At 39.8% G+C, this 24,149-nt stretch overlaps 2 protein-coding genes across 6 annotated transcripts in view; one reads left to right on the top strand and one right to left on the bottom strand.

The window, feature by feature from the left end:
* AKT3 (AKT serine/threonine kinase 3) overlaps positions 1-18,159 on the top strand; it is a 158,558-nt gene extending 140,399 nt beyond the window's left edge. For all 3 annotated transcript variants that reach the window (XM_072856485.1, XM_072856486.1, XM_072856488.1), the window contains exons 12-14: positions 365-452; positions 11,754-11,856; positions 14,760-18,159. In XM_072856485.1, the coding sequence (XP_072712586.1) occupies positions 365-452; positions 11,754-11,856; positions 14,760-14,845 (277 nt within the window). In that variant the 3' untranslated portion in view covers positions 14,846-18,159. The remainder of the gene's footprint in view (positions 1-364; positions 453-11,753; positions 11,857-14,759) is intronic.
* Positions 18,160-21,222: 3,063 nt separating this feature from the next.
* Positions 21,223-24,149, bottom strand: part of SDCCAG8 (SHH signaling and ciliogenesis regulator SDCCAG8) — a 118,691-nt gene continuing 115,764 nt past the window's right edge. For 2 of the 3 annotated variants that reach the window (XM_072856482.1, XM_072856483.1), the window contains one exon: positions 21,223-21,552. The gene's annotated coding sequence lies outside the window, so the exon portion shown is untranslated. The remainder of the gene's footprint in view (positions 21,553-24,149) is intronic. The other variant, XM_072856481.1, reaches the window with a different exon arrangement.

Genomic DNA, 24,149 nt, shown 5'->3' with positions numbered 1-24,149 from the left:
CCTTGGCAAAATTTTATGTCAGCATTGTTGGGTTGGTTTGGGTTTTTAATAGTGCCAGAACATTAGTTGGTCTTTCAAGAAAACGAAAGTGTGTTTTTAAAATGAATGAATTGTTAAAAAAGCTCATCATGGACAGTAATGAACCCTGTAATAAAATAGACCATGGCGTGGATACTTCTACTATCACATTTTCTCTCAAGATCACCTGAATTCATGTTAAACAGGTGAGAATTACCTACTAAATGGGTGAGAATTGTTCCCAGATAGTAAAAAACAAATGGTTACTCTTCCAACCATTACAATAACCTAATCTCCCTTTAAGAGTAATGCTTGTTTAATATGATTTTTTTCCCACTCTCTTTAGACTTGGTGGAGGCCCCGATGATGCAAAAGAAATCATGCGTCATAGTTTCTTTGCTGGAGTAAACTGGCAGGATGTATACGATAAAAAGGTATGTCTTTATATGACATTGAATAATCTGGCTTCTGCAGGGTGGTTTCAACTGATAGTCATAGGACTGCTGCTCTCTGAAGTTAGTCATGTTTTTCTTTGCAACTTTTTGTGTTAATACAAATGAATGATTATTCTGAACTAGGTGTATGTACTTAATCTTCTGTTTTTCAGTAATAATTTGTCAGTGGACCAAAAATAAATTTTGCAAACCAACCTAAACTCAGCAAAGATTTTTCTTTTATTATGTAAATGTCCAAATCTTTTCCTTTCCTTTTTTCTTCCTGGGCTTTCAAGAGGAAAGTAGGTGTATGACTCAAGATAATGTGAGAAAACGTAATGGAAGTTTGTCCTGAATTGTCCTTTTATTTCTACCTTTTATTGAAAAGTTGTTTTATGGAAATAGGGAAATGAAGTGATTGGAAGGGACTCATAGCAAAAATCTACTTTCTGATTGTTTGTGTTTCGGTAGAAATCTTTTTCAGACTTATTTTTAAAGAGATATCTAAGAAAATTAAAATAGCATTAAAACACTGAGCCAAACCAGCTTGTGGAGAAAGCGAGTACTAGGAATTCAATTGGAACAGTTTTCTCTAAACCCAGTCCTGTTCCTGTAATGATCAACACTTTGGGGATGATTTTAGAAAATGAATTTATCTTACTCAGTAGTGAAACTCAATTTGACTTAAGTTGTTTTATATACAGAAGCTGATTTTATCTCAGTACTTGTGTAAGAATTTACTTGTTGCTATAAACCCCTTCTATTTTGATAAAGTCTTTTTTTTCCCCAACTGTTTTACATTGTTAATCTGCCAGTTGAGCTGTGTAATTTTAAAAGATAGATTTTTCTCCTTTTTTTGCTTTGTTCAAATAAAAGGAAAATGGAAGACATACGAATGAGCAGAATATGTTTATGCTACAATGTCAATGATACAAACTGTTTTTTCAGTTGTTGTTGAACTGGAATTTTAAAAATGTGTGGTTGTTGGTGTGGTACTTCTCTGACAAATACCGGAATTGAAATAAGAGCCTGTATATGATGATACAAAAATGTGCTACTCTGAAGTTACTTGATACGAGTGTGACTGTTCCCTGGCAGTATCATGAGGTTTCAAGAAACTCTAAAATAAATAATCAGAGCAAGTATATTAATCGGGTTACTTTATGAGCTCAACCACTGGTTGGTTATGTAAGGACATTGTAGAGAAGCACTTTGAGGATAAAAGCTAAAAATACAAGTTGAGGACCTTTCTGGAGTTTAAAAAAACCCACTGAAATCGTTTGGATTGCAGTGTGCTAGGAGTGGGTGAGAAAGAAAAAGCTGTTACATTACTTTCTCTGTTGAAAAAGATTTCTTAATTATTTTACATTAGAAACAGAGCTCTCAATTCTACCCTGTGTTCAACATCATTTTGGGTTAAGAAAATATAGATACTCTTAATTTTTAAGCATGCATTTTGAGTCTTTCCAAATCAACATGGCAAATGTCTTTCAGTCAAGATCTTATTCTGAGCTATTAAAATAAAAGGAGGTATTTTGCAGGTATATGTAATAGGTATAAAATATATGTATAGGTATAAAATATATGTAAATATCTAAATGCGCGTATTTTGCTTTTATGCTTATGGAGGTGGATATGGCTTATTGGAGTATTATAACTAGAGAAATCATAGTCATTCATTGTTTACTCTGTCCACTGTTGCTTTGAGAAACTAAATTTGCCAGTAAAAAATCAATTGAATTTCCTCAGTTGAACAGTTAACTTCAAGGATCATAGGAATTGCTTTTGTGCAGTATTGGCACACAACGTGTTCTTTACGGAAAAATAAGTAATGAAGATGACTTCTGACAGTATGTTTTTCTGTTTAATTAAAAAATGGTTTTGTTCCTATTGCAAAGCCATTTGTCTGGTTGGCTAAAATATCCAGTTGTTCCTTCTGCACACACAGTCTTATCAGTTCTGAAGTATGCAGAGTAAGACTGTGCTCTTGAAATATAAACTTCAAACATAATAATAAGGTTAATGAACTTCCACTGAGTATGTTTATTAGAATGCTTATATGAATATTTTTGAGGTTTTGGTATTCTAAAATAAATCAGGAAGAGTGTGCACCAAACAAATTAGATTTTCAAATAGATTTATTCTGTGCTTGTGTCTGTTGCTGTTTATTATTGGTAGTATAGTCTTCAGCAGTCGGGTCACTTGATGAAATTGATAGTTGATATAATTATTTGCATAGTAAAAATATTTCACGGTATTCTTGCCTGAGGTTTATGCACCATGAAACTATAATTTTCTGGCTACATTTCAGGAGTGTGTTTCTGTTAGCAATGAAAGAACTGAAGTTCACATTCAGAGTAATGGAAACCAAAAAAATCATGTGTATTCCAAGTAGTTGCTGGGGATAGTTTTGTACATGTACACACTATGCTCCTGTGCCACTAATTTTATCATTTCTACTAGAGATTAAGTACATCTCTGTACTTACTAGCTTATCATTTTACTGGTGTGATTAGAGACAGAATTATATATCTGTAAACTTCGAGTATTTTGTGCAACAACAGTAGCTCTGTCAGGTCAAATGGATCCAAATCGTCAAGTGGAATTAGTAGCTTTCTGATACTGCTAACTAATTAAACTAATTTGGTACTACACAATGATAATAAAATGTTGTATGGCACACTGGAGCAGAGAAGGTCGTTGCCTTTAAATGAAAAATGTATAGTAGTTAGCATTTGTGATCAGATGTATTTAATTTTGGCAGAAAAACCATGAGGGCATATGAAAGAGACCAGCCTGTGCCAGGTTCTTCCTGTGATCATCTCAGTCCTGATGAGTTTTTATCTCTGTGCCTGAGTATGAGAAACTGAATAGTTTGGCAAACTCTGAAGACTTCAAAAGCCCATATACTTCTAAATAAAATATTTATTTTATTTTTAGCTAGAATCAGGAAGCTTTTTGAAACTTCTCTGTTACTCATTGAAGAATTGTTTTAGCATATTTTTATTTGGGTTACAGAAATATTCTTAAGTCTTTGGATGTTCTGTCTAGGGTCTTTCACCAAACAAAAACCACATGGGCATTAATTTAAAGGTAGGAATTTGAGTATATCTTCAGGCTTGCAGCTTGAAGCACTCAGGTAGCCTCATGTTAAAGGAGATCCAGACCTTTTAGCGAAGCCTGAGTTTCCTCCTGCATGTAACATGGATGAAAGGAGAAAGAAACCGTACGGAAATTTGGGCTGAGATACATATATCTCCTTCTGGTTTCTGGTAATACCTCTGATTGTTCCTGAAGCAAATTAGGAAGTGCTAACAAATTTATTTGTTAGTAATGGGAAGGGAGCAGGGGCAAGTGGCAGTAACGCTTAAAGCCGGAATGTCTGACTTTGCTGCGGGCGCAGCACTTGCAAAGGCACCTATCTCGGTGCGGAGGCAGCAGCTTTCAGCACGAAGTCTGACAGCTGCAAGAAGCTGTTCCTTACCCTTTAGCTGTGACTACCTTTGCTTTCTTTAAGACACCACAACAGCAGATGATGAAATCCCATGATTGAAACCCTGGGCTCAGGCCTGGCAAAATCTGCAGTATAACTGTGATCTTAAATGCACGTTTAAGTACTTTTGTGTATCAGATTTTAAGGGAAAGGGCAGGAGAGGAATAGGAAAATACCAACATCTGGCTTCAGACTGTTGCTGTTTGAGTCATATTATTTTTGTACAATTATCTGCAGTGCAACAAAGCCTGTAAAAATTACCCTCGTTACTTGCTTTTGTGTTGTTGCCATGCGAAGTAGTAAAAAGATCAGAAAACTGCTAACCCGTCTGATCTTTTCATTGTGTTTCCAGTGATACTTTAAAGTATATGGGCAGATCTAGTGGTTGACTACCACCCCTTCCCCCAGCTGCTTGAACGTACAGGGAGGAAAATACACGTAAGGGTGTCTGATTCTTAAACTTGTTGCTGTAGTCCTGGGGGTTGTGGTTTCTTTCTGTCTGTTGTATCAGCATTGTATGACTTGGAAAAACAGAGCTTGTCCATGGGGAAACCCTGTGGATTTGTGTTGTGGATTTGTGTTGTGTGTCCTTCCACCACTGAAGGACTCCCAGCTCTTCCTCCTCCCCCTGCCTAGGACCACCACATGCAGTGTCCTGCCAGGATCCACGGAGTATTGCCAGCTCCCGGCCGTGCTGTGGCTGCTGGCTGGGCAGCAGGCTGCCTGCTTCTGGGCCGGGTATGGGGATGAACCAGTCCCTACACGAATGCTTGTGGACTGGCTTGAAGCTCAACTCAAATTGATGTCTTTCCTTCAGTGGAAACTCCAGTTGGGGTGGGAGGAGGGGGATGGACAGAGATGTGTCTCTTCTATTCAGTAAACTAGATTCAGAAATTCTGTGGGAAGTGTCTATGTGCCTAGTCTTTTCTCTGTCATGGTACATTTGCCCAGCCACTCGGAATTTGTTAGTGAAGGATGTACAGACTGACTGCATAATCTCATCAGCTCCTGTTTCCTGTGGTAACTGAGCTAATATCAGAAAAAGGACAAAAAAATATTGTTAGGAAAGGAAAATAAGTATTTTAAAGGACTTATGTATTTTTAATTAAAATATTGTTGTTGAGGATCTAACGTTGAAAAGCTGAACTAAGGTTTTGTGTTGTTAGTATCTCTGCATGATTTTTGGGGTCACCAAGCATTTGCTTTGATGGGACCTTAAAAGATGTATAAATTAGGGAACATGTATTAACAGGTACACATCAGAAAAATATAAAATTTTGAGACAAGCTTTGCTAGTGTCCTTTTAAAATGTTTTATTGTAGTATATTGTAAGTTAATGAGTTTCAGTTTATGTGAAAATAGGCTGTTTACTTGGAACATTAGTAAGTTATCTGGTTTGTTAATACAAATACTTTTTTTGTTTGTTTGTTTGAATTGAGAAGTCTGTTTGTGAATTGTGACATGTTTTCAGCACTTCCAGCTGAGCGTGCTTGTGATGAAATACAAAGGCATATTTCAGTGATGTCAGCCCGTTCTCTTCTCACAATATAATTTATTTTTTCTACTATTCTGATTTGGCTAATCTGTCTCTTGCAATTTTGGTTCTCCAGGAAAGTTCAAGGTAGATGAAAGTTTGATTTCTGGACATCAAATCATAAACACTTAATTACCAATACTTAATTAACTTCCATAGAAAGAACTGTAACATTTGACACAGTTTTTGACATATGTCAGACTTGAATAATAAACTAGATGGAAATTGTTGAAATACAGCATATGATGACAATACAAGACATTCTTGAAAAACCTGTTTTGTAGTTATTTTTATAATAAATTTTCAAAATACATAAGCTGTGAGAAAAGCAGAATTCATCTCATACATTGTAATTTATTAATAAAGAAGAGTCATACATGTTGGGATGCAGTGGTGATCTTTTTTAATTGCACAGCTTGGAATGTCATACTGAAGTTGAACCATAAGTAAAATTCAAATAGTTATTCCTTATGAATAAAACCTGAAATTGAACAGCAGTGCTCACTTTTTAGTATTTATATGATACGTAAAGAATTAGTGTGTTTGGGAGTTTTGAGATTATAATCTAGTTATCTAGTTTATTTAAATGAATAATTCAGTGGGGGTGGTGTATAGCTGCTCCTCTTATTCCTGTCACACTTTATCTCAGAGTACTATTCAGCTGCAGTCTTTTGGTGGATGAGATTCTTATGGTAGTGTTAATTTTGAGTTCATTGGAAGGACAATTCCCTTTAAATTAAAAGAAGAAGGAAGATCAGATGGATGTTCTTAAGCATTATATTTCTCATTTGGCAGATGAAGTGCATCACAGCTACTTTGAAGTAGCTTCAGCCACTTCCTATACAACACCAAGACAAATGATTCCTGTCAGATTATCTTTGAGCAAATAACGTTACATTTTTTCTCTCATACCGAAGTATTTGTGTAACTATTCAGTAAGTGTGAGAAAGCTCAAGGTGTAGCATAGAGCCTGTCTGTTCATCTCTGTGTGACTGTAACAGTCAGGTACTGTACCTGCGCCTTTCCTTCCCCCAAGAGATGGGTGGCAAGTTTCCCAGGTCTTGACCTGTGGAAAAACAGTGATGTTTCTCACACACTGCTCTCGATGGATGCCAAATGGAGATGCCATTCACTGGAGGTAATAAAGACACAAAGAATTTGATACTGCTTCTGCTGTCATTTCTAACACCAAGCCTTGGAAATGGCCAGGGCAGATTCAGCTTGACAGATGGGTGTGAAATTGGATTTTTGTCTTGAACATCAACTCTTATAGTCAGTGAACTCACACTGAGTTTAGACTTTTATTTCTTTTATTTGTTCACATATATGTCTGTGCGTGTAACGCATGAACACAGAAGATCTGTATTTCTGGTCCTTACAGTAAACTGCTGGGTGCTGAAAGTGCAGCCTCCTGTCTTGTTCGAGTGTGTTCTGCCTTTGCACAGACTGCTAGAGGAGGAAAATCGTCCCGTACTACAGCTTGGCAGCTGGGACTGAGCAGCGTGATTTTCACACAGACTGACAAAGGCGTGTGCTTAACAAAAGCTCGTCTTACTCCTTCTGGACGCAGGTTACTGGGTGTGCCTTGTGGTGCTTACGTTACTCTTGGACTTTCTGACTTCTCAGGTCAAAAGTGAGGAAAAGCTGTGGCGATAGCAGCTGGATACCATTTCCTTGTGGCACCAAACGTGAGGTGCTGCTGGGTGTAGAGAGGCATCTTCATGTTGTGATCATCAGAGCTGTAGTTAATGTTGGGTGGTTTGTTCTTTGTCATTGAGCCTCAGCTTCAGTCTCCCTTGGGATGTATGGAGAAGCTTCCGAGTTCTTATTCAGGCTCTGTGTCAATCTAAGTGCTTCTCTCTGCAGCAGTTGCACCTTATTTGTCTTTCTCGCGGTTTCGTTACAGCTGAAATTTGTGGAGATTTTGCTTTCTGTTTTTAAATAAAATCTGAACATTAATAAACAAAGGTGGCACCCCTCCAGAAAGATGATTGCCAAGTTTCTGTAGCATGGCCTGGTGTGTTGGTGACATGGCTTACAAAATCTGTCTCGAATGGCTCTGTCTCCAGTCTCCTAAATGTGGTGTTGAAGTACCGTGTCCGTCTGCCTACACTTGCACGCATCATTTATACCATACTCCGTGCTTCTGCTTTGTCTGAAACATTGTTAGGAAAGGATTTCTTACTGCATTTCTCTCATTTTCTTCTGGACGTGATGCCTAAGCAATGTGTGCCACTTCGTCATTTCTTGAACAAGAGTTCTGCAGGAACCAGTAAATTATGTTAGAGGTTCTCCCATTAGAGTTGGGAGTGTGTCTTGCAAGTATCCCAACAATTACATGAAGTTCAGGGAAAGAATTTACTTGGGGGAGGGGGAGATGTGCCTTTGGTGGCAGACCAGGAGTGGGATGTCCACAAGACTTCAGCTGCAGTGGGTTTGCTGTAGGTGGGGTACAGTAGCTGGAAAGGAGTGATCCCCAGCCTGGCTGTCCTCACAGCTGTGCTGGTGGAAATGATGCTGTGAGGGAAGGAGGTGAAGTGTACGGAAAGAATTAAGAAACCTTCCTGCTGCTCTCTGTTGAGTTGTATCTGTGCGTCTTGATCTCAGCTGCCATTTCCTCTTTCCCATAGGCTGTAGGGGATCATTGGTGTGTGTAAGGGTATAGCTTGTATAAATACCAGCGTAAGCTGTTGTGGAGAGCCACAGGGCTGCACGGTTTGTTTTTGCAGTCACTGAAGTTTCCGACTTCTTTTAATGTCCAGGATATGAAAGGTACTGCTGTAAGACGGATCAATCTCGAAACAGCAGTGACACAAATTTGCATTGGGTTCCTCCCTTCTAGTTACAGCCTGGAGTTTTGGGTGTTTTGCTTGTTTCACCTCCCCAGACAGCTAAACTTCTGGCATACCTGGAAGTTTCATCAGCTGGCTTACTGGTTGTTATTGATAAACAGTTTTCTATTAAGCCTAACTACCGAGCATCGAATTGGAGCACCAACTTCTTCCCATCACCTGTGACTGATTAATTTTGTTTTAATGGTGCTTTTCTTACCTGATTGAAATTATTATTGTAATTATTTGTTCCTTAAGACTAATTTAGTACTGTGCTTCTCTTCCTAAAGTGAAGTTTTCAAAGTATTTGCATAACCATTACTATTTCAGAAGATGGAGAGAACAAGGGGGTGATCTAAAGTTGTAGTGAGGCCTGTTCCTTTCAGTGGACAAAAAAAAAAAAAAAAAAAAAAAAGGAAAAAACCCCTGAGTAAACCAGTAATTAGCCAGTAAGTTTTTGAGGAAGAAACTTGTCAGCTAATGCATTGTCTTTTTCCTCTCCACTTGCAGATCCATACTTTGCTATATATTTTGATCTTACCCTGCCCTTTCTTTTGTTTTTCATTAACTACTTTGACCTAAATCACAGTTGTTAAAGACTGCAGAGTGAGTGTTTTCTCCTTCTCTTCACATAGTAGTTGTAGCATGAAAGGTCTTTGGTTTACTTCATAGCAAGAGTGGTTTGTTCTACTGGAGATGTGTATCGCACCGTTGGAAAGACATTGTTTCTTGGTCCTTGACTTGAGAAACAAGAAACATTTTCTTAAGCTTGTATTTTCATATGAAAAGTTTTAATTCTTGTGAAATGGCATTTTCTGTTTTGGATCTGCAAAAATGATCCTAATCGGGAAAGTAGTAAAATTATTATACTAACCTGTTATCTAATAGATTTTTTTCATACTGAATTTATCTAATGTTACTTCAGTTGCTGAGAACTGTGGAAGTGTCTTTTAAAAGGATGTGTGGTGGTGGTCACTTGGCCTTAAGTAGAGTATGTTACTTGGTTTCATGTAATCTCCCCCCCCACTTTTTGAGTGTTTTCTGAGAGAGAAAAATGAGGAAAACGGCAGTCTGGAATCTTCCACTGCAGTAACTCTGTGCTTAGGAGTTGTGTGACTGCTTTGCTGGGGGGACGTAACAACTTTGGAAATATCTTTTAATAGTGCAGAATTGATTGTGATGGCCAGGATGCATACATAAATAATTTTCATAAAATTTGTGCAGGAATTTGTACAATAAAACAGAATACTTTGTTTTTAAACACTGGATGTAACTGGATTTATACCTGGAACATCCTTCTGATGTTGAGTTTATATATGTTAGCTCCTTAAGCATTTATCCTACAATGCCCAAAACCTTTACTTCAAATACCCCTCTGCTGTTGTATGTTTTCCATTCAGGAAAATGTAAGGGAAAACAGAATTTAGTTTTGTAAAAGTATTAATCAGATTTATGGTATCATTTTAAGTATATGCAAGCGATAGATTTATTTTTGCTTAATAACTGCCCAGACTGTTACTGAAGATTTGGATCAGATGAAATATAGCTCTTAGTATATACTCAAAAAATAAATAAACCATTGCAGGGAGAAAAGAGTCAGTTTGTTGAATGAAGTGTAGTGCTGAAGGACTTGTAGGTGTATCCTGGGAGGGATGGCGGCAGAATCTGGTCCCATGTCTGAAGAACCAGCCAGTGTTCTGGTGTGGTTCTCATATTGCAAGGTACAGTGAAGGTATCTTTCTCCAGCTAACACAGCTTTCACGTTACCAGCTGTCAGTGCAATATATCCTATGTGAGAAGGAAAACATGAAAAGAACTGGGTGGCAGTTTTCAACCTGGATTTGGAAACAATGGGGATTTGTGTGTGCATTTGTAATGGTGATAAAAAATGGAGAGAGGTTTTGTGTGAGTATATGCACCTACACATGCTTTTGCTTAGGGTTTTTTTGCTGTTGTCTTGCTGTTTAAGTGTCCCATTTATGCACTTTACCACATTTTAATCTTTTATGCCTCATCCCAAACTGTAAAGTATTAGGAATTAATATTAGTAATTTTCTGGATAGAGATCTACTGTGAAGAGCATCTTGTTGAAAGCCTTCTTTCTTTGGCTGGTTATGCAGCACTACATACCTACGCAGTCTTGTCCTCATAGGGCAGGCTAGCTTTTTTGGGTTTTGGATGGCTCTATTTGTGTATTGTGTAGTCTTCTTCGGTTAGCGCTGAGATCCAGAGCTGCTTCTAACATTCAGCTGTTCATGCAGATCTCTCCAAGCTGTACAAAAAAACATCTTGTGCATCGAACATAGTAAAATAACAAAGACTCTTACTATTGTAAAAAATTATCATCAAAAAGAAGAGTTTCTGCAATGTCCATCGTGTATCGTAAATTGTGTCTAGTGCATTGAACTTGGTGAGGGGAGGGGGTTTAACAGCAGTTCTGCTTTCTATGCTGTGCGGTAAATGAACAAATTAATTGTTAGGCGTTGGTGTTCTGGAGTTGAGGAGAGAGATAACATGAAACTAGTGAAAACCACACACAAGCTCTGATAATATCAGTGAGCCATAACATAACCTGTTATATAGAAAGGGAAGTTGATACACTTATCTTCAGGCTGTGTAGTTTAAATTGCATATGAGGAGATAACACCAAAGGGCTCCAAGGTACAAACCAAAACATTGCCACCCGCCACCCCCGCCCCTTTTGCAATATCATACATACTAAACTGCTGTATCCTTTTGGGCTGGTGCCATGCAGTGTGATATTCCATACTGAATATGCCTTCCAGTTAAAATCTCTGGCCCATAGGCGGTTGTTCTGGAGGAGAAGGTGGATAGCAAAGCTGATTCAAAAGAGGGGCAAGGAAGTCCTGCCTTGAGCAAATACTCGTGATTTGCTGTTGGGAAATACTGCACTGTACTGTGAAAGCAGTAGGCAGGATTAGATCCAGCAACTCACTTAAGCATGAACTGGCCTTTTTTCAAATATAAAATTTATTTTCACATTCACATAATTTCTTCTAAAGGTAAGTTCAGATGTAGGCCTTAACCCTGCAAAACAAAATGCATTGTGCTTACTATGCTCTCTGTGTAGTCCTGTTTGCCTTAGCTGTTTGTACCACCTGGTTGTGGTGAAGTACCTACAGGTGCCTTGAAGAGTTTCTAGGTAATTACCTTTATGCAGCTCCATTTATCTGCAAGTCATGTGAGAGTGATACTTGGAATTTGGCCATGTTGTGCTATTAGCTAGATTCTGAACCAGTATTTTTGGGACTGACTCTAGTGGATTCTGTCTCTTACTAGAAGTTAGAGACTCAGCTGCCTCTCCACGGACCTGCTCATTTGATCTGGGGTATAGGGAAAAAGAACAACTTACTTGTTTTCCTGGTAGTAATTTGGCTGCTTTCAGGTATAGTAATTTCATTTTGTTTCTTGGTCCCTTTCAGCTTGTACCTCCTTTTAAACCTCAAGTGACATCTGAGACAGACACCAGGTATTTTGATGAAGAATTTACAGCTCAGACTATTACAATAACGCCGCCTGAAAAATGTAAGTCAGAAATTATGCATAAGCATAACTTAAAAATAATCAGTTTATAATAAATCACTGTGTAAGTTTTTTTCTGTTTGAATGGAAAAAAGCTAGTCTCACTGTTACTAATAAATACTTCTTCATATGGAAGTAGTGACATTAAGTAGAACTTAATGACAGTGTTCTTTTAAAGAAGGAGTAATTACAAAGCTTGGAATATTAGATCACTCTGGGTTGGGTTTGGGGGGCATTTTTAGAGTGGTTTTCATTTTGTTTTGGTTTTGTTTGTTTAGGGTTTTTTGGGGGGGTTGTTTTGTTTTGTTTTCATTTCTTCTTCAATAAGAGAAAACACCAGCTTCAAATGTTTGCTGGTTGGCATTCAAGGTCCCAGTTCAGCAAAGTACTTTGAACATGGACCCTGTTTTAAGCATGTGAACACTGCTAGTGGCTTCAGTGGGTTATCTGGGTTTAGTGAGTTAGGCGTATTTTAAAATACTTCAAAGACCAAAAGAAAAAAAAAAAGAGCTGACAGAGACAAGTGGATGTCTCTTGTGTAGGTATCAATTACTTGAAAATGAAATTTCCTATCAAGTCCTGTGCTTCAGCAGAGCTCTTAAAAAAGTTATTAATATAGATGTAACTGCTGCACTGGGCCTTGCACAGAATTTCTTTCTTGGAGTGAATGTAATTTCACCACGGTTTGTATTTTTGTCATCTTCTGCTACACACACAGGAATCATGATCTGATTGGCCAGGCTAGGGCTTAACAGAGTTACTTGCCAAGCCAGAGCAGTTAAAATCTTGCTGCTGAGTTCTTGAATGAATTTCCTTTCTAAGTGAGGGTTTGGCTCTTTTTTTTTTTTTTTTTAATTGGAGGATGGGGAAGGAGGATTACAAAGGTAGACAATAAAGGCTACAGTTAAGGTTGATTGATTACCCTTTCGTAGAGCTAGCTTTTTTTTTTTTTTTGTGATTTAGGATTCCCAGGTTTAGCTGCAGTTTTCTGTTGGTATATAGATCTGGAGCATTTTCTGGATTTTGCATTTTTAGTGTTTGAGCACAGTCATTTAAGTGATTTTAAGTCTTCCTGCTGTGAAAAAAATAACCCTTTCTTCTCCCATCTATCTTGATAAGAATTTGTTCATATTTGTAATTTGAACAAATTTTGCTAAAAATTTGGATTAACTTGGAGTCTGTTGATTCAGTATCATAAAGTCCTGATCTCTTGAAACTCCACATATGCAACGAGAATGGCTGTTTATCCATTGAAGGTTGAAGCAATGCAACATATGTGTATGCTACCAAGACTTCAGCTATAAATTTATTGAATTCAGAGCAGGTGATCAGTACCAGTGCAGGGAAATGACCTACCTACCTAAAGTACCTATCTTGGCCTCTGGTAATGGTCTGGATGCCGCAGCACGAAACTTAGCACAGGCTGCAACCCCACCGCAATCATAAGAATAATAAAATGGGGGGTGATGACCAGCAGCAGTGCAGAGATCAGCTGCGGCATTGCTGATGTGGGAAGCTCTCCCAGAGAGCTGGCAGGGCTGCCTCACCTGAGGCTGCGGCAAGTAGCATTGCCAGCAGCACAAAGGTGAATTTTCTCTTGTGCCAGGTACGTCTGGAAAACTGCTGCCATTTTTTGTGAACTGCAGCAGTTCAAAGACCATGTGGGGTTTTCCCTTTTCTGGGTATTGCAACAGGAAATGATTTTAAATTATTTTTCTCTTAAAATCTACAAGTAATTGTATTATCTACAATATGGTATCATGTCTGGCTGATGCGATTATGCAAAAGGGAGTTAAAATGTGTTTTAGGGATGGAGGGTTGGTAACTGTGTATCAGAAAGTTACTGCTGAACTAAAGATCTTTTATAATTACAGAATAATTTTCATAACATTTAGGCCAGTTATTTAGATACTAAAGTTTTACAAATCACACTAAGTGAATATTGAAACGATGTCTTGTAACTACAGTAATCAGACTGATAGCAAAACAAACAAGCTCTGTACATTAATCTAATTTAAATCAACGGTGTAAAAGGGAGATTGTATTTGAAGTTACAGAACTGAGAGGCACTGTTGAAGTCAGGCAGCCTAATCATAGCAATTGCTCAAACCTGCCTTAACTCTAGTTTTTATATGTAGAATATATGAAGATACAAAAGATAGATAATTCTGAAAGGTTGCATATAAACACATCATTAGAACAACAGTTTCGATAGGAGTCTTTAAGTATAAGCACTGTTCAAAAATCCATGCGAGAGTGTAGATCCAAATTCTCAGAGTTGGGCAACATCTGGTGCCTGGTTTCCATTGGCACTGCAGAAATTATGTAAATAAAAATATTTATGAATTTGGCTTAGTCCGTGTTTCCTCTGATCCCAGTAAATACTGTAAAAATAAATAGTTTACTAAAAAATAATATGTAAGAATTGAAACATGTAGAACCTGCATGAATTGTTCATCTTGTAACTGTTTTTCCTTTTAACTCTCTTCTCAATGGAGGAATATTTATATCTACAGTAAAATTACGATTTCCTGAACTCAGCTTAAGAAACAATGAAAACTGCCTGCTTCAGTCAGCAATCGGCTTCTGTGCTACCAGAACCTAGATGTGCTGGCATGTTTTGGTTAGCCTAAAAGGGGTAGCAATGATTGAAGTTCGCAGGTGATAGTCATAATAACACAAACCAACCAACCAACCCACCCTCAAATAAGTGGTGACTTAAGGAAAGGATATCCTTTCCGGGAGCATCATTCTACTGTATGAGCGTAAGCTTAGGTGAATCAAGTCTTACTTTGACTTGAGCCTTTAACTTCAGCATTGAACCCTGGAAGATGTACCGCATATCAGGTGAACAGTAAGATTTTGTTGCAAATATAATGACATTTCGAACTTCTCTCTTAATACAGATGACGAGGATGGTATGGACTGCATGGACAATGAGAGGCGGCCGCATTTCCCCCAGTTTTCCTACTCTGCAAGTGGACGAGAATAACTTTTTTGTTCTGCTGCTTCACTGTCATCTTAGGTTTATCACTGAAAATGATTCCTGAACATCACCACCAGTACTAGATACTATTTAAGATAGCAGGGGCACTTTCAGAGACCATTCCAAATTGAACAAGTTTCTTTCCCAAACCTGCCTAAAATCCATTTTGGTTTTGCATGAAATATGAGATTTTCTCTACTACGCTCTCCTGCTGTTGCTGCTGCCCACAGTCTCAGTATAATAGCAACGTCAAGAAGTTACTAACAGTTTCCTTGAAGGTAGATGACTTGACTTCAGCATTGTACACTTTGTGCACAAGTACTCATCTATTTTTCCTCACAGTGAAGGCTAAGCAAAAAACGTGTTGGTCCAGCTTATCTTCTTCCAGAAGATGAATCAAAATTGTAATTAGTCTAAAAAGACTAGTCTATAACATTTTCTTGCATCTGTTTGTGCTGGTTAGAACAAGGAAACATAGGGGTGGTGATGTACATATGCAAGGTTTTTGTTAGGCATATCATTACTTGAAGCAGGTCTCTGTCATTAACATCTGGCTGGAATTTGTTTGGGAAACGTTTGAGAGAAGGACTTAAACTGTTGATATATATAAATATATATATATATTATTTTTTAATTACTGTTGGATACTACAGAAGAAGCAGAAGGGCTGGGCTCACCCAGCCTGCCACTTAGAACTTCCAGGTTCATGTGCAATCATGGAGAATCGAACATTATACATGCAAGAAATGAAGGCATAAAAGCAGCAGTTGAAGTTGTTTAAGGGGTCTTATAATTTGCACCAGATAACATCTTTCTCATGCTTTTCTTTTTCTTTCATGATATACATCACCTCTGATGGCTGAAGAATGTAGACAGGCATAATGGTATTGCTTTTCACCAAAATGTGTGCACCAAGGTAAACAGGTGTTTGCCTTACTTGTTTTTATTTTGAGTTTGTGAATTAGCTTTTTCTCCAGGTGTTTAACTCTGAATAGTCGTTTTTTGTTTTTTTTGGTTTTTTTTTTTGTTTATACTGCGGTAGTATTTATTTTTAGAGATAAGGATTGTATGTGTCATGTTTGCAAATGCTGCTACATCTTAGATAGAACAGGCTTATAGCAGTTAATTTTGTAATATATGGAAGGACTGTACAAGCTGAAGGGAATAATGCACTTTTCTCCCATGTGGAAATTTTAACAAGGCTCTGAAATTGTACATACTGCTTAGAATCAGATTTTTGTGAATGAAATACTGTCTTTTAATTGTTTGGCAATGGAGGTGAGGAATTCCAGCTTCATGTGCCAAAGGGTTAAAAACAAACAGACAAAAAAGCTACATCTTGTGCTCCATTGAGGATAAACGTAATGTAAGAGCCTAACAGCACAACAGAAAATTTCTGTTCTATATGAAGGAATTGCATTTGAACAACAAGACCACAGTGATTACAAGAAAAGCACTTTATTTTAATAATTGAAGTAGTAAATTCCTGGGATCAGCCGTTCTCCAGGAAGGTTTGCCCTCAACCAAAAGAGTCCCGAAACCCAGCATGTTACATGTAACTGAGGTACCTGATTGACTGAATTTAAAACACCACAAGAAATGCTCCACTGATAGGAAAATGTCTTTCCGTTTCCGAAGATCTGTATCTAACAGAACATGTGCATAAACTTCAGCTTTGATCTTCAGCAATGATAATCTTAATAATAAACCCTTTGGTGCTAGGAGTCGGGACATGACGCAGTGCAGTGGTAGCGTGCACGTGCCCTTGCTAACGGCATCTGAAAACCCTGACTCCATGGGATTATCATTCGAAGTATCTCTGCGTTCGGATCTTGTTTAGCTCCCACGAAGACTGTGATATCGCAGAGTATTACTGGTTGCGTTGTGTGAATGAGTAGATGAGTCTGAAAGGAGAGGTGTTCCTACGCAGATGCCTTAGCCTCTTGATGTGGAAAGTTGAGTTGCCCTAGCATGAAGCCCACTGCTGGCAGTGCATGTGCTGGGACGGTCAAGGGGTGGATGGGCATTTTAGCAAGGCAGCTAAAGATGCAGACTAATTTAGACAATTTTTCATGTTTCGTGTTTTATCTTTAGTAATGAGTGGATAATCAGTCAGAAATATATCATGATGTATATTCTAACTACATAGGATCTCATTCTGTCACCTTGTAACACTAAACGTGTGTAGAGATTATCCCTCTACGGAGAGAGAGGAGCACAGCAAATGTGTTGCAGGTCTGTTCTGCACCGGTAGCGTAGAGGTGTCCACACTGACACAGTGAGTGAGTGACTGAAATAACCGGGTACTTCATAGACGGGCATTAATTAGTTCTCTGCAAAGGCCTCGTACTTACAGACTAAAACTATGGTGATTCAAAATCTGTGTTATATGCCTGTGTTTTTTTCCCCTATGTTTTCAGCTTGTAACAGCAATAAGTTTCTTGACACAGGGCACCTCTAGCTAACGACCAACTGGGGCCGTGCCTCTGGCCAGCCGTTCCTCGCGTGCAGAAGAAACCCTGTGGTTAGCTCACCATCGCGTAGCCAGTTAGAATGCGGTTTGCAGTAAATATCTGCCAGTGAATTATGTGAAAACCTTTTAAGACTTCACTTTGCATTGTATTGTCTGCCTTCCGAAACGTCATTGATCAAGTTTATGCTAGAGAGAGTCAGCGGCCACTTTGTGCTGCCCGGGGTCAGGGGATTCTCTCTCTTACCGGTGTTAGAAACAGATGAAAGACAAATGCGCGAGCGGTGCAGAGAGAAACTTCTGAAGCTGCTCTTTTACTGTTGGCAGTTGTGGTTGGATTTGGACAGGAGGTGGTGGCTGGTTACCTGGGCGAGCCTTTCGAGCACAGTACATTTCAGACTTTGACTCCAGCTTGTACTGACTTCCATGACGTACAGTATGCTCTCTTGTACTGCAGCTGTCTTGGAGGAAATAGGTCATTTCTGTTTGGATTTTGGCAGTTTTGCACACAGCTTTGCTTTCCACACTAATCCATCTTCCAGTACATTCCTGTTGCTTAAGGAGCGTTTATTCCAGTATTGTTTTACGTTTTTTTCCATCTTTACTTGCGGCTTCTTAAAGCTGACTGTTCTTGCAGGGGCCATGTGCTTCTCCTAGAGTACAAAAGTAAGGTCTTTCCTTACTAACTGCAGGGTCTATATATTACACCTCAATGTACACACTTTGCTGCTACTGTTTGTACTGTCTACAGTAGAATTTCCTTATCTTGCTCCTGGTAGTGCATTACAGGCAAGCATGAAATGTAAAGTATTTATTTAAATAAAAACCTCTAAATTGGTAATTGAATTACCTCCCTGTAGCTTTAGAGTTTGTGACATTTCTTGACCTTGCTAGTTCTTTCATTAGATCCATGCAAGATCTAGTCATATGGTTAAGGATATTACGCAGACACGACTATGAACCCAAGAAACCGTATTACTGTTGGTCATACTTAAACTGTTTATTTCCTTAAGTATATGACCCACAAGGATGTGAAATAACTACAAGAAACTGTTTTTGTACACTGTACATCCTTAGTATTTTTACACGTATATGATAGGGATGCACATTATTTTCCTTCGTACAGACAGCTTAAATAAAGCACTATGTCAATCTGCTACTTCTGTGTTTTTTAATGCTAATTTGTTCTGGAGGTTTGTAAATATATATATATATATATATATATCTGTTCAAGCTTGCCACAAAGGACGTATTTTTTTATATCTGCACATTACTATTAAATATCTTAGAGGATAAAATTCCTAAGTTGTTCTGTGTCAGAGAAAGAAAAACTGAAATGAGAAGGCTATATTGCAGATTACAAAAGATTTCTCAAGTTTTGGGTTAAATATTTACTTCATATTTTAAAGTAATTTTATATAGGTTAGATGTTTCAATCCTGAAATGCACAAAGAATTTACTTAATTTCTTCTTACAAGAAAATGTACATCGTTATTTTTTTATCACTGTATATATAATGATCTGTGCATGTTTAGTTACAAGTTTTATTTGCTGTGAAGTCCTAGTGATAACTGTAACTTGCTGTGACGTATTTCAAATACTGGGTGATCAGTTTCAGCTTGTAAATTACTAAGTTACAGTATTGTCAAAGAAAAAAAAGTTTTTATGACTAAGCAAGATGTATCTGTGCTTTGGACCAAGGCTGTTTCCATAGAGGCGCAGGTGTCACTTGTAAAAGCAAATTTGAATTACACTTTTCCAGTAATGATTACACAGGGCTACATTCCTGTCAGAACACCCATGATTTAAGTGATTTGTCATCTAATGAAATTCATAGCCTCACATCCCATAGCTAGATACTGTGTTAGGGTAAGGAGAGGAAAAAATGGGAAGGGCACCTCAGAGTGGGACTCTTTGAAGCCCGCAACCTGGTCCAGGGCTGTTTGAACCAGCCGGTCAGGAGGGCTGAGTGTCCCTAGAGCAGTTGGTCCTCTGGGTTTTGGCTCAGTTCTCAGACAGGAATGCTTCCCTGGAATAGAGGTGCTTCATCCAGGTCTCGGGTTTTTTCCCTTTTTTTCCTTCTTTTCTTTTCTCCCCCACCTTGTAATAGGAAAGAGCATGAGCCAGCCAGCCGGCCATTAGTTCAGTGATATTAGGAGATCAGTGACCAGGACGCAGCCGTGGCAGCGGCAGGACTGTCTGGTCGGGCTGCATCCTGTGTCGCGGCATCACGCTCTGGCTGTGGACGTGGGATTTCCTGGATTCCGTCGCCTGGTCTGACACTTGTAAACTTTGTAGAACTAAGCATTTTGTGCCTCAGCAGAAGCGGGGGCGGGGAGGGAAACATGAGGCAGGTAGACCTGGTGCTGTCTGCGCTTAGTGACTAATTAATTGCTACGAAGTAGAGTAGCTGCTGCTGCAGGGAAATTGATTCCTTCTAGACTCCCAGCAACGTAATGAATTGAGCCTACGCCTGGGATGAACATGAAAAACCTCCTTCCAGCTGCATACACTCGCAGCCCAGGATGCTTTATTGAAATCAAACATGTATGTGCATGTGGGTGGCTGGCAGCGGTGCTCTGCACGCAGCCACCAGAAGCCACCTGGGAGGTGAGGCAGGGCCAGAAAGGTTGAGGGTCCAGCTGTGCCTCGGGCCGGGGCACGGCAGCTCCAGGATCCCAGTGAAGCCTAAGTGTTGGGACTAGGTGCCTGAGTTCCTTTGCATGTGTAGCCTATAGACACTTTCTCCTGTTTAAACACGGATTTATGCTGTGGAATAATAAAAAGTAAATTAAAAAAAAAAGTTTGCATATTCCTACATTTATAAATGTATATTCTTACCTGCGTAACCATCTATAAAGTAGTGACACTTAAAAAATTGTCAGCCTGATTACTGTGGAAAACCCAGAGTTCGCCTAAAGAGGACTTTTCTTCATCGGGTTTTCTCATCCCTGAAGACCTGAGGCCATTTTAAGCACGTTTCTTGTCATATTGGTGAAGCAGTTTAGGGAGGCGATCAGATGTGTTTGGCAGTTTAATATGGCAGGAAATTGAAATAGGGAGGAAAACGCACTTTGATGTTAGGGCTGTACCACTAATAATTCTTAAAATACAAGGGAAGGAAAGATTGTGTCCCACAGCAAATGGTAACTTACTGCATGTGTTGTTACTCCTATTTTTGTTACATTTTATGTGTTCATGCTGGCTGAGGTAGCTTTATTAATGGAGAACTGTTCTTTGCGCTTTCTTACTAGTGCAGTTCTACACTGAAGATAATAGACATAGAAACTTCTTTCTAATGTACTCAGTTTATCCTACACGAGTTAGCAAAAGATTCAGATAAATTATTTCTGAAACAGCCTTGTATTTGGCAAGTAACTTTTAAAAACACAAGTGCACAGTAACCAGAAAAAACCCCACACCTCCAAATATATCCTCCAAATGTTTTGAGTTCCAGAATTTGAAGCCAAGTTCAGCTGGTGCCCATCCCCGAGACTGCTAAATATTTGCTGGTGGAAAGTCTAGCATCACTGCTTCAGTGTTGAGAGCCGGGCACCTCACCTGAAGGCTAATCTGTACTAAGGGTTCCTTTCTCTTAAAGGCTTTATCCAGTGAACGTTTTGAAGGGAAACCTGCCCCATGGAAGTTCTTCCACATTGTATGGAATATTTCTCAAGCATTCTTGCGCTTTTTCTGATGGATAAGTAGTTGGTGGGACTCTAATTTTTCTACAAAAAGTGACAAATACCTTGTAAAAATTAAGTTCCCAGGTAGATTCTGGTAATGAGTTTATAAACAGGAGCGCAGTGTGCTTGTGCAGGACTTGGAAACGGTCCCCGTCTCCCTCCTCCCCATGCACACGCTTTCCCTTGAATTCAGAAGGACAGAATGAGGAAAATAAGAATCCAATTAAGTTTATTGGTATTTCAGTCTGTAAATGAGACCTATGTTCAATTATAAAAATAGATTAAAACATTTTATAAAAAATTGCACAAATTATGAATTAAGTCCACACTGTGTAATAGCTGTTAAAACTGGCTTGCAAGCCTAGTCTTTTCAGAAAAGTCTCAGCTGTCTTTCTAGGAAGTTGGTAGGCTGGTAATGCTTCAAAATATTTATGATCCTGTAGTTAAAAACAAATAGAAACCAGTTGAAATTAGGCAGCAAGTGTGCCTGTTTTCTGCTGAGGTGTCTTTGGGTGAGCCTCAGACAAGCCCAGGTTTCAGCTGGGTGCAGAGCAGACCTGAAAGGCAAAAGAAAGAGACGGGCGTGTAAGTAAGTAAGTAGCCTGTATCGCGTTGCTTGTGTTCCTCATTTGTGTCGCTTCAGCCTCCGGGCGAGTTCTTAGAAGAGAAATACAGAAATGGTTAAGACTGTGGTAATGCAGTGTAAACAAGAGCTGTTTCAAAGCCTGCGCTTCCTGTGGGCCTGCTGTCCTCGCCTCTTTCTAAGATCAGAAGTCTTACAGGTAGCAAGAACAAGAGCTATTTGGTTTCTGACAAACAGGATCTCCATGAGCTTTAGGCATGGTTCATGTTTAGCAGTAAATAACTGAGCTCTTGTTTTGGGGCACGTCTAAGATCCTGCCCCTTCTCCTTTCCAGGAAGGAGGCGGCAGGTTTGTGCCAGAGAGTGTTTACTGTGAATTGTACAGCGTGTGTACGGGGTGGGCAGCTGCAGCAAAACAGGAAGCCGCTGCCTGGGTGCCAGTAGGAAACCTCTGGTGGGAAGGCGAATTTGCAGTTTTGAAGCTCTTGCAGAGCTTTTGTTTGTGCTTCCTCAGTAGCACTTCAGGACTGAATTAAGAGCGAGACATCAGGACTATTGGAGCTGGGGGAGCTACCTAGAATTAAGCCACTGCAGTTCTAAAATTTAAGAGATGTAAATGACCTCAGAAATAAAAATAAACTTTCTACTTTGGCTGGTTTTGCATTAGAGGACTAAAGGGTTTTGCTTTTTTTTTCCTTAGTTGGTAAGGCAATTAGGGCTGAGTTAAAAAAGGAGAAGTTATCAAGCTGCAGTTCAGTAAAGAATTAATTAAAACCAATAACATAGCACTTTTGTTCCCCCAAAATACATGCACCAACACCAACTGCTACAGTTGTGTCTTCAACCAGTGCAAGGAAAAATGAACTACAGCCACAGAAAGCCTCAGGGCTTGAATTCCGTGTCAGTGACTGGTTAGTGACAGCCAGGGGAAACCTACTGCGTGCTGCAGTAACCCTCTGTGCACGGCCAGCAGTAGAGTACAGGCAGAGATTAAAAAGGCAACCCCTGCCCCCCCAAACACTCAGTGCCTGAAGAAGTCTCCTGCCAGTTGTTGCTGTTGTGGGTGGCTTACAACATCCTCAGGCAGCCCCTTTCTCTGCCACGCAGCTGCCCTGGGTGGCCCAGCTGATAGCTTGGCACGTTCGTCCAATGCTCCCCCCCGACTACTGAAGTGAACGTGCCCAGCTGTACCCCGAGGTAGTCCTTTTTAGGCACCCCTTTTCAGACAGTAGCATTTTGTACCACTAAACTCCAAAACATTTCTACTCTGGAAATGTCATACCCTCATATATGCCTCTGACTCAAAAGCTGTCACTTTCATCATCTTGTCACCTACAGCCACAAAAAGCCTTTCATTAGCCCCGCCTGTATGTGCATAAACCAGTTAGGTACCGGTACTTCCACCCCAAAGCCTTGGGGTGCCTACGTGCCTTTCGTCACCGCAGTTGCCCAGTGTTAATGCTTTGTGAGATGCTGAACCTCAGCTTGCTTGAGGCAGTAGGCATTTCTCCACCTGACTACACCCAGGCCTCAACCGCTTTAAAAATAAAGCGCAAATACTGGCACAGTCTCAGTGTACCCCCCTCTACAACAGCCTGGATGCTAAAGCAGTCATTTGAGACGTGCAGTTCTTTGGCTGACTGGGCACAACTCTGTCACTCCTAATGCCTGGGTAACTGGGACATGAGCTGGTCACTGGATAGTCGAGGGCAGGGGCCTCCCCAGTCTTAAAGCTTCTCCTTCTCCCAACAGTATGTGGATAGTCAGCGAGCAGACCTCTGCAGCACAAGTTGCTCAGGTTCCTCCCAACATTCCCTCCCCTCAGTGGCATCTGTTTTAACCGGGTGGTTGGGTAGTCTTAGGTGTACAGTTTGGAAGTTTTTGTAGGAGCAGAACCATGGAGATTGAATGGTTTAACTGCTGTTAACTGTACCTGTAATGGAGGGGAGAGGAGCCACTAGCTTCTTGTCTGGTTAGAAAGCACTTGGGTGGCTTAGCTGCCTCAGTCCTCATTTGGACCGCTGCAGAACCCAAGGTGGAGCTCTCAGGAGGGCCAAGCTTAGCTCCTGAGCTGCTCCCCAGCTTTGCCCACTGGCCAGACACTGCACAGGAGGTACAGGCCTCCTACAGCTGCAGATGTACAAACTCTGAAGAGCTAGAGACAAGGTGATGCAGCACTTGAAGTGTCATGGCAGGGCATTCAAGACATCAAGCAGAGGACATCAAGCAGAGGTCTACCTGTACCCACTCCTGGCGTAGTATAACTCTCATTGTCTCTGACTAAACTCCGTCCAAGGAGTGAAGACAACTTACTTTCCTTTCACCTGCTTAAAAAAACAACCCAAACAAACAAAAAACCCCCAACAACCCACCCCTGGCTATGGAAGGTCACTGGCTGTTACAAACCTGGCAGAGGCACTATTTTTGTGCATTTAGACTACACTAAAAAAAAAAAAAAGCTCTCCCCCCAATAACCTAAGCAGTCTTCAGGTCTCCTGAAGAACAGTTGAGGGTCATGTGAGGATCAGCCTGAATCACTTCTGACATCAGAGATGGACGAGCTACTTGTTTT

This window comes from Ciconia boyciana, chromosome 3 (genome assembly GCF_034638445.1).
Source record: "Ciconia boyciana chromosome 3, ASM3463844v1, whole genome shotgun sequence".
Classification (NCBI taxonomy): Eukaryota; Metazoa; Chordata; class Aves; order Ciconiiformes; family Ciconiidae; genus Ciconia; species Ciconia boyciana.
The sequence above is the reverse complement of the archived record's forward strand: the minus strand, read 5'-3'. Positions and strand labels throughout refer to the sequence as shown.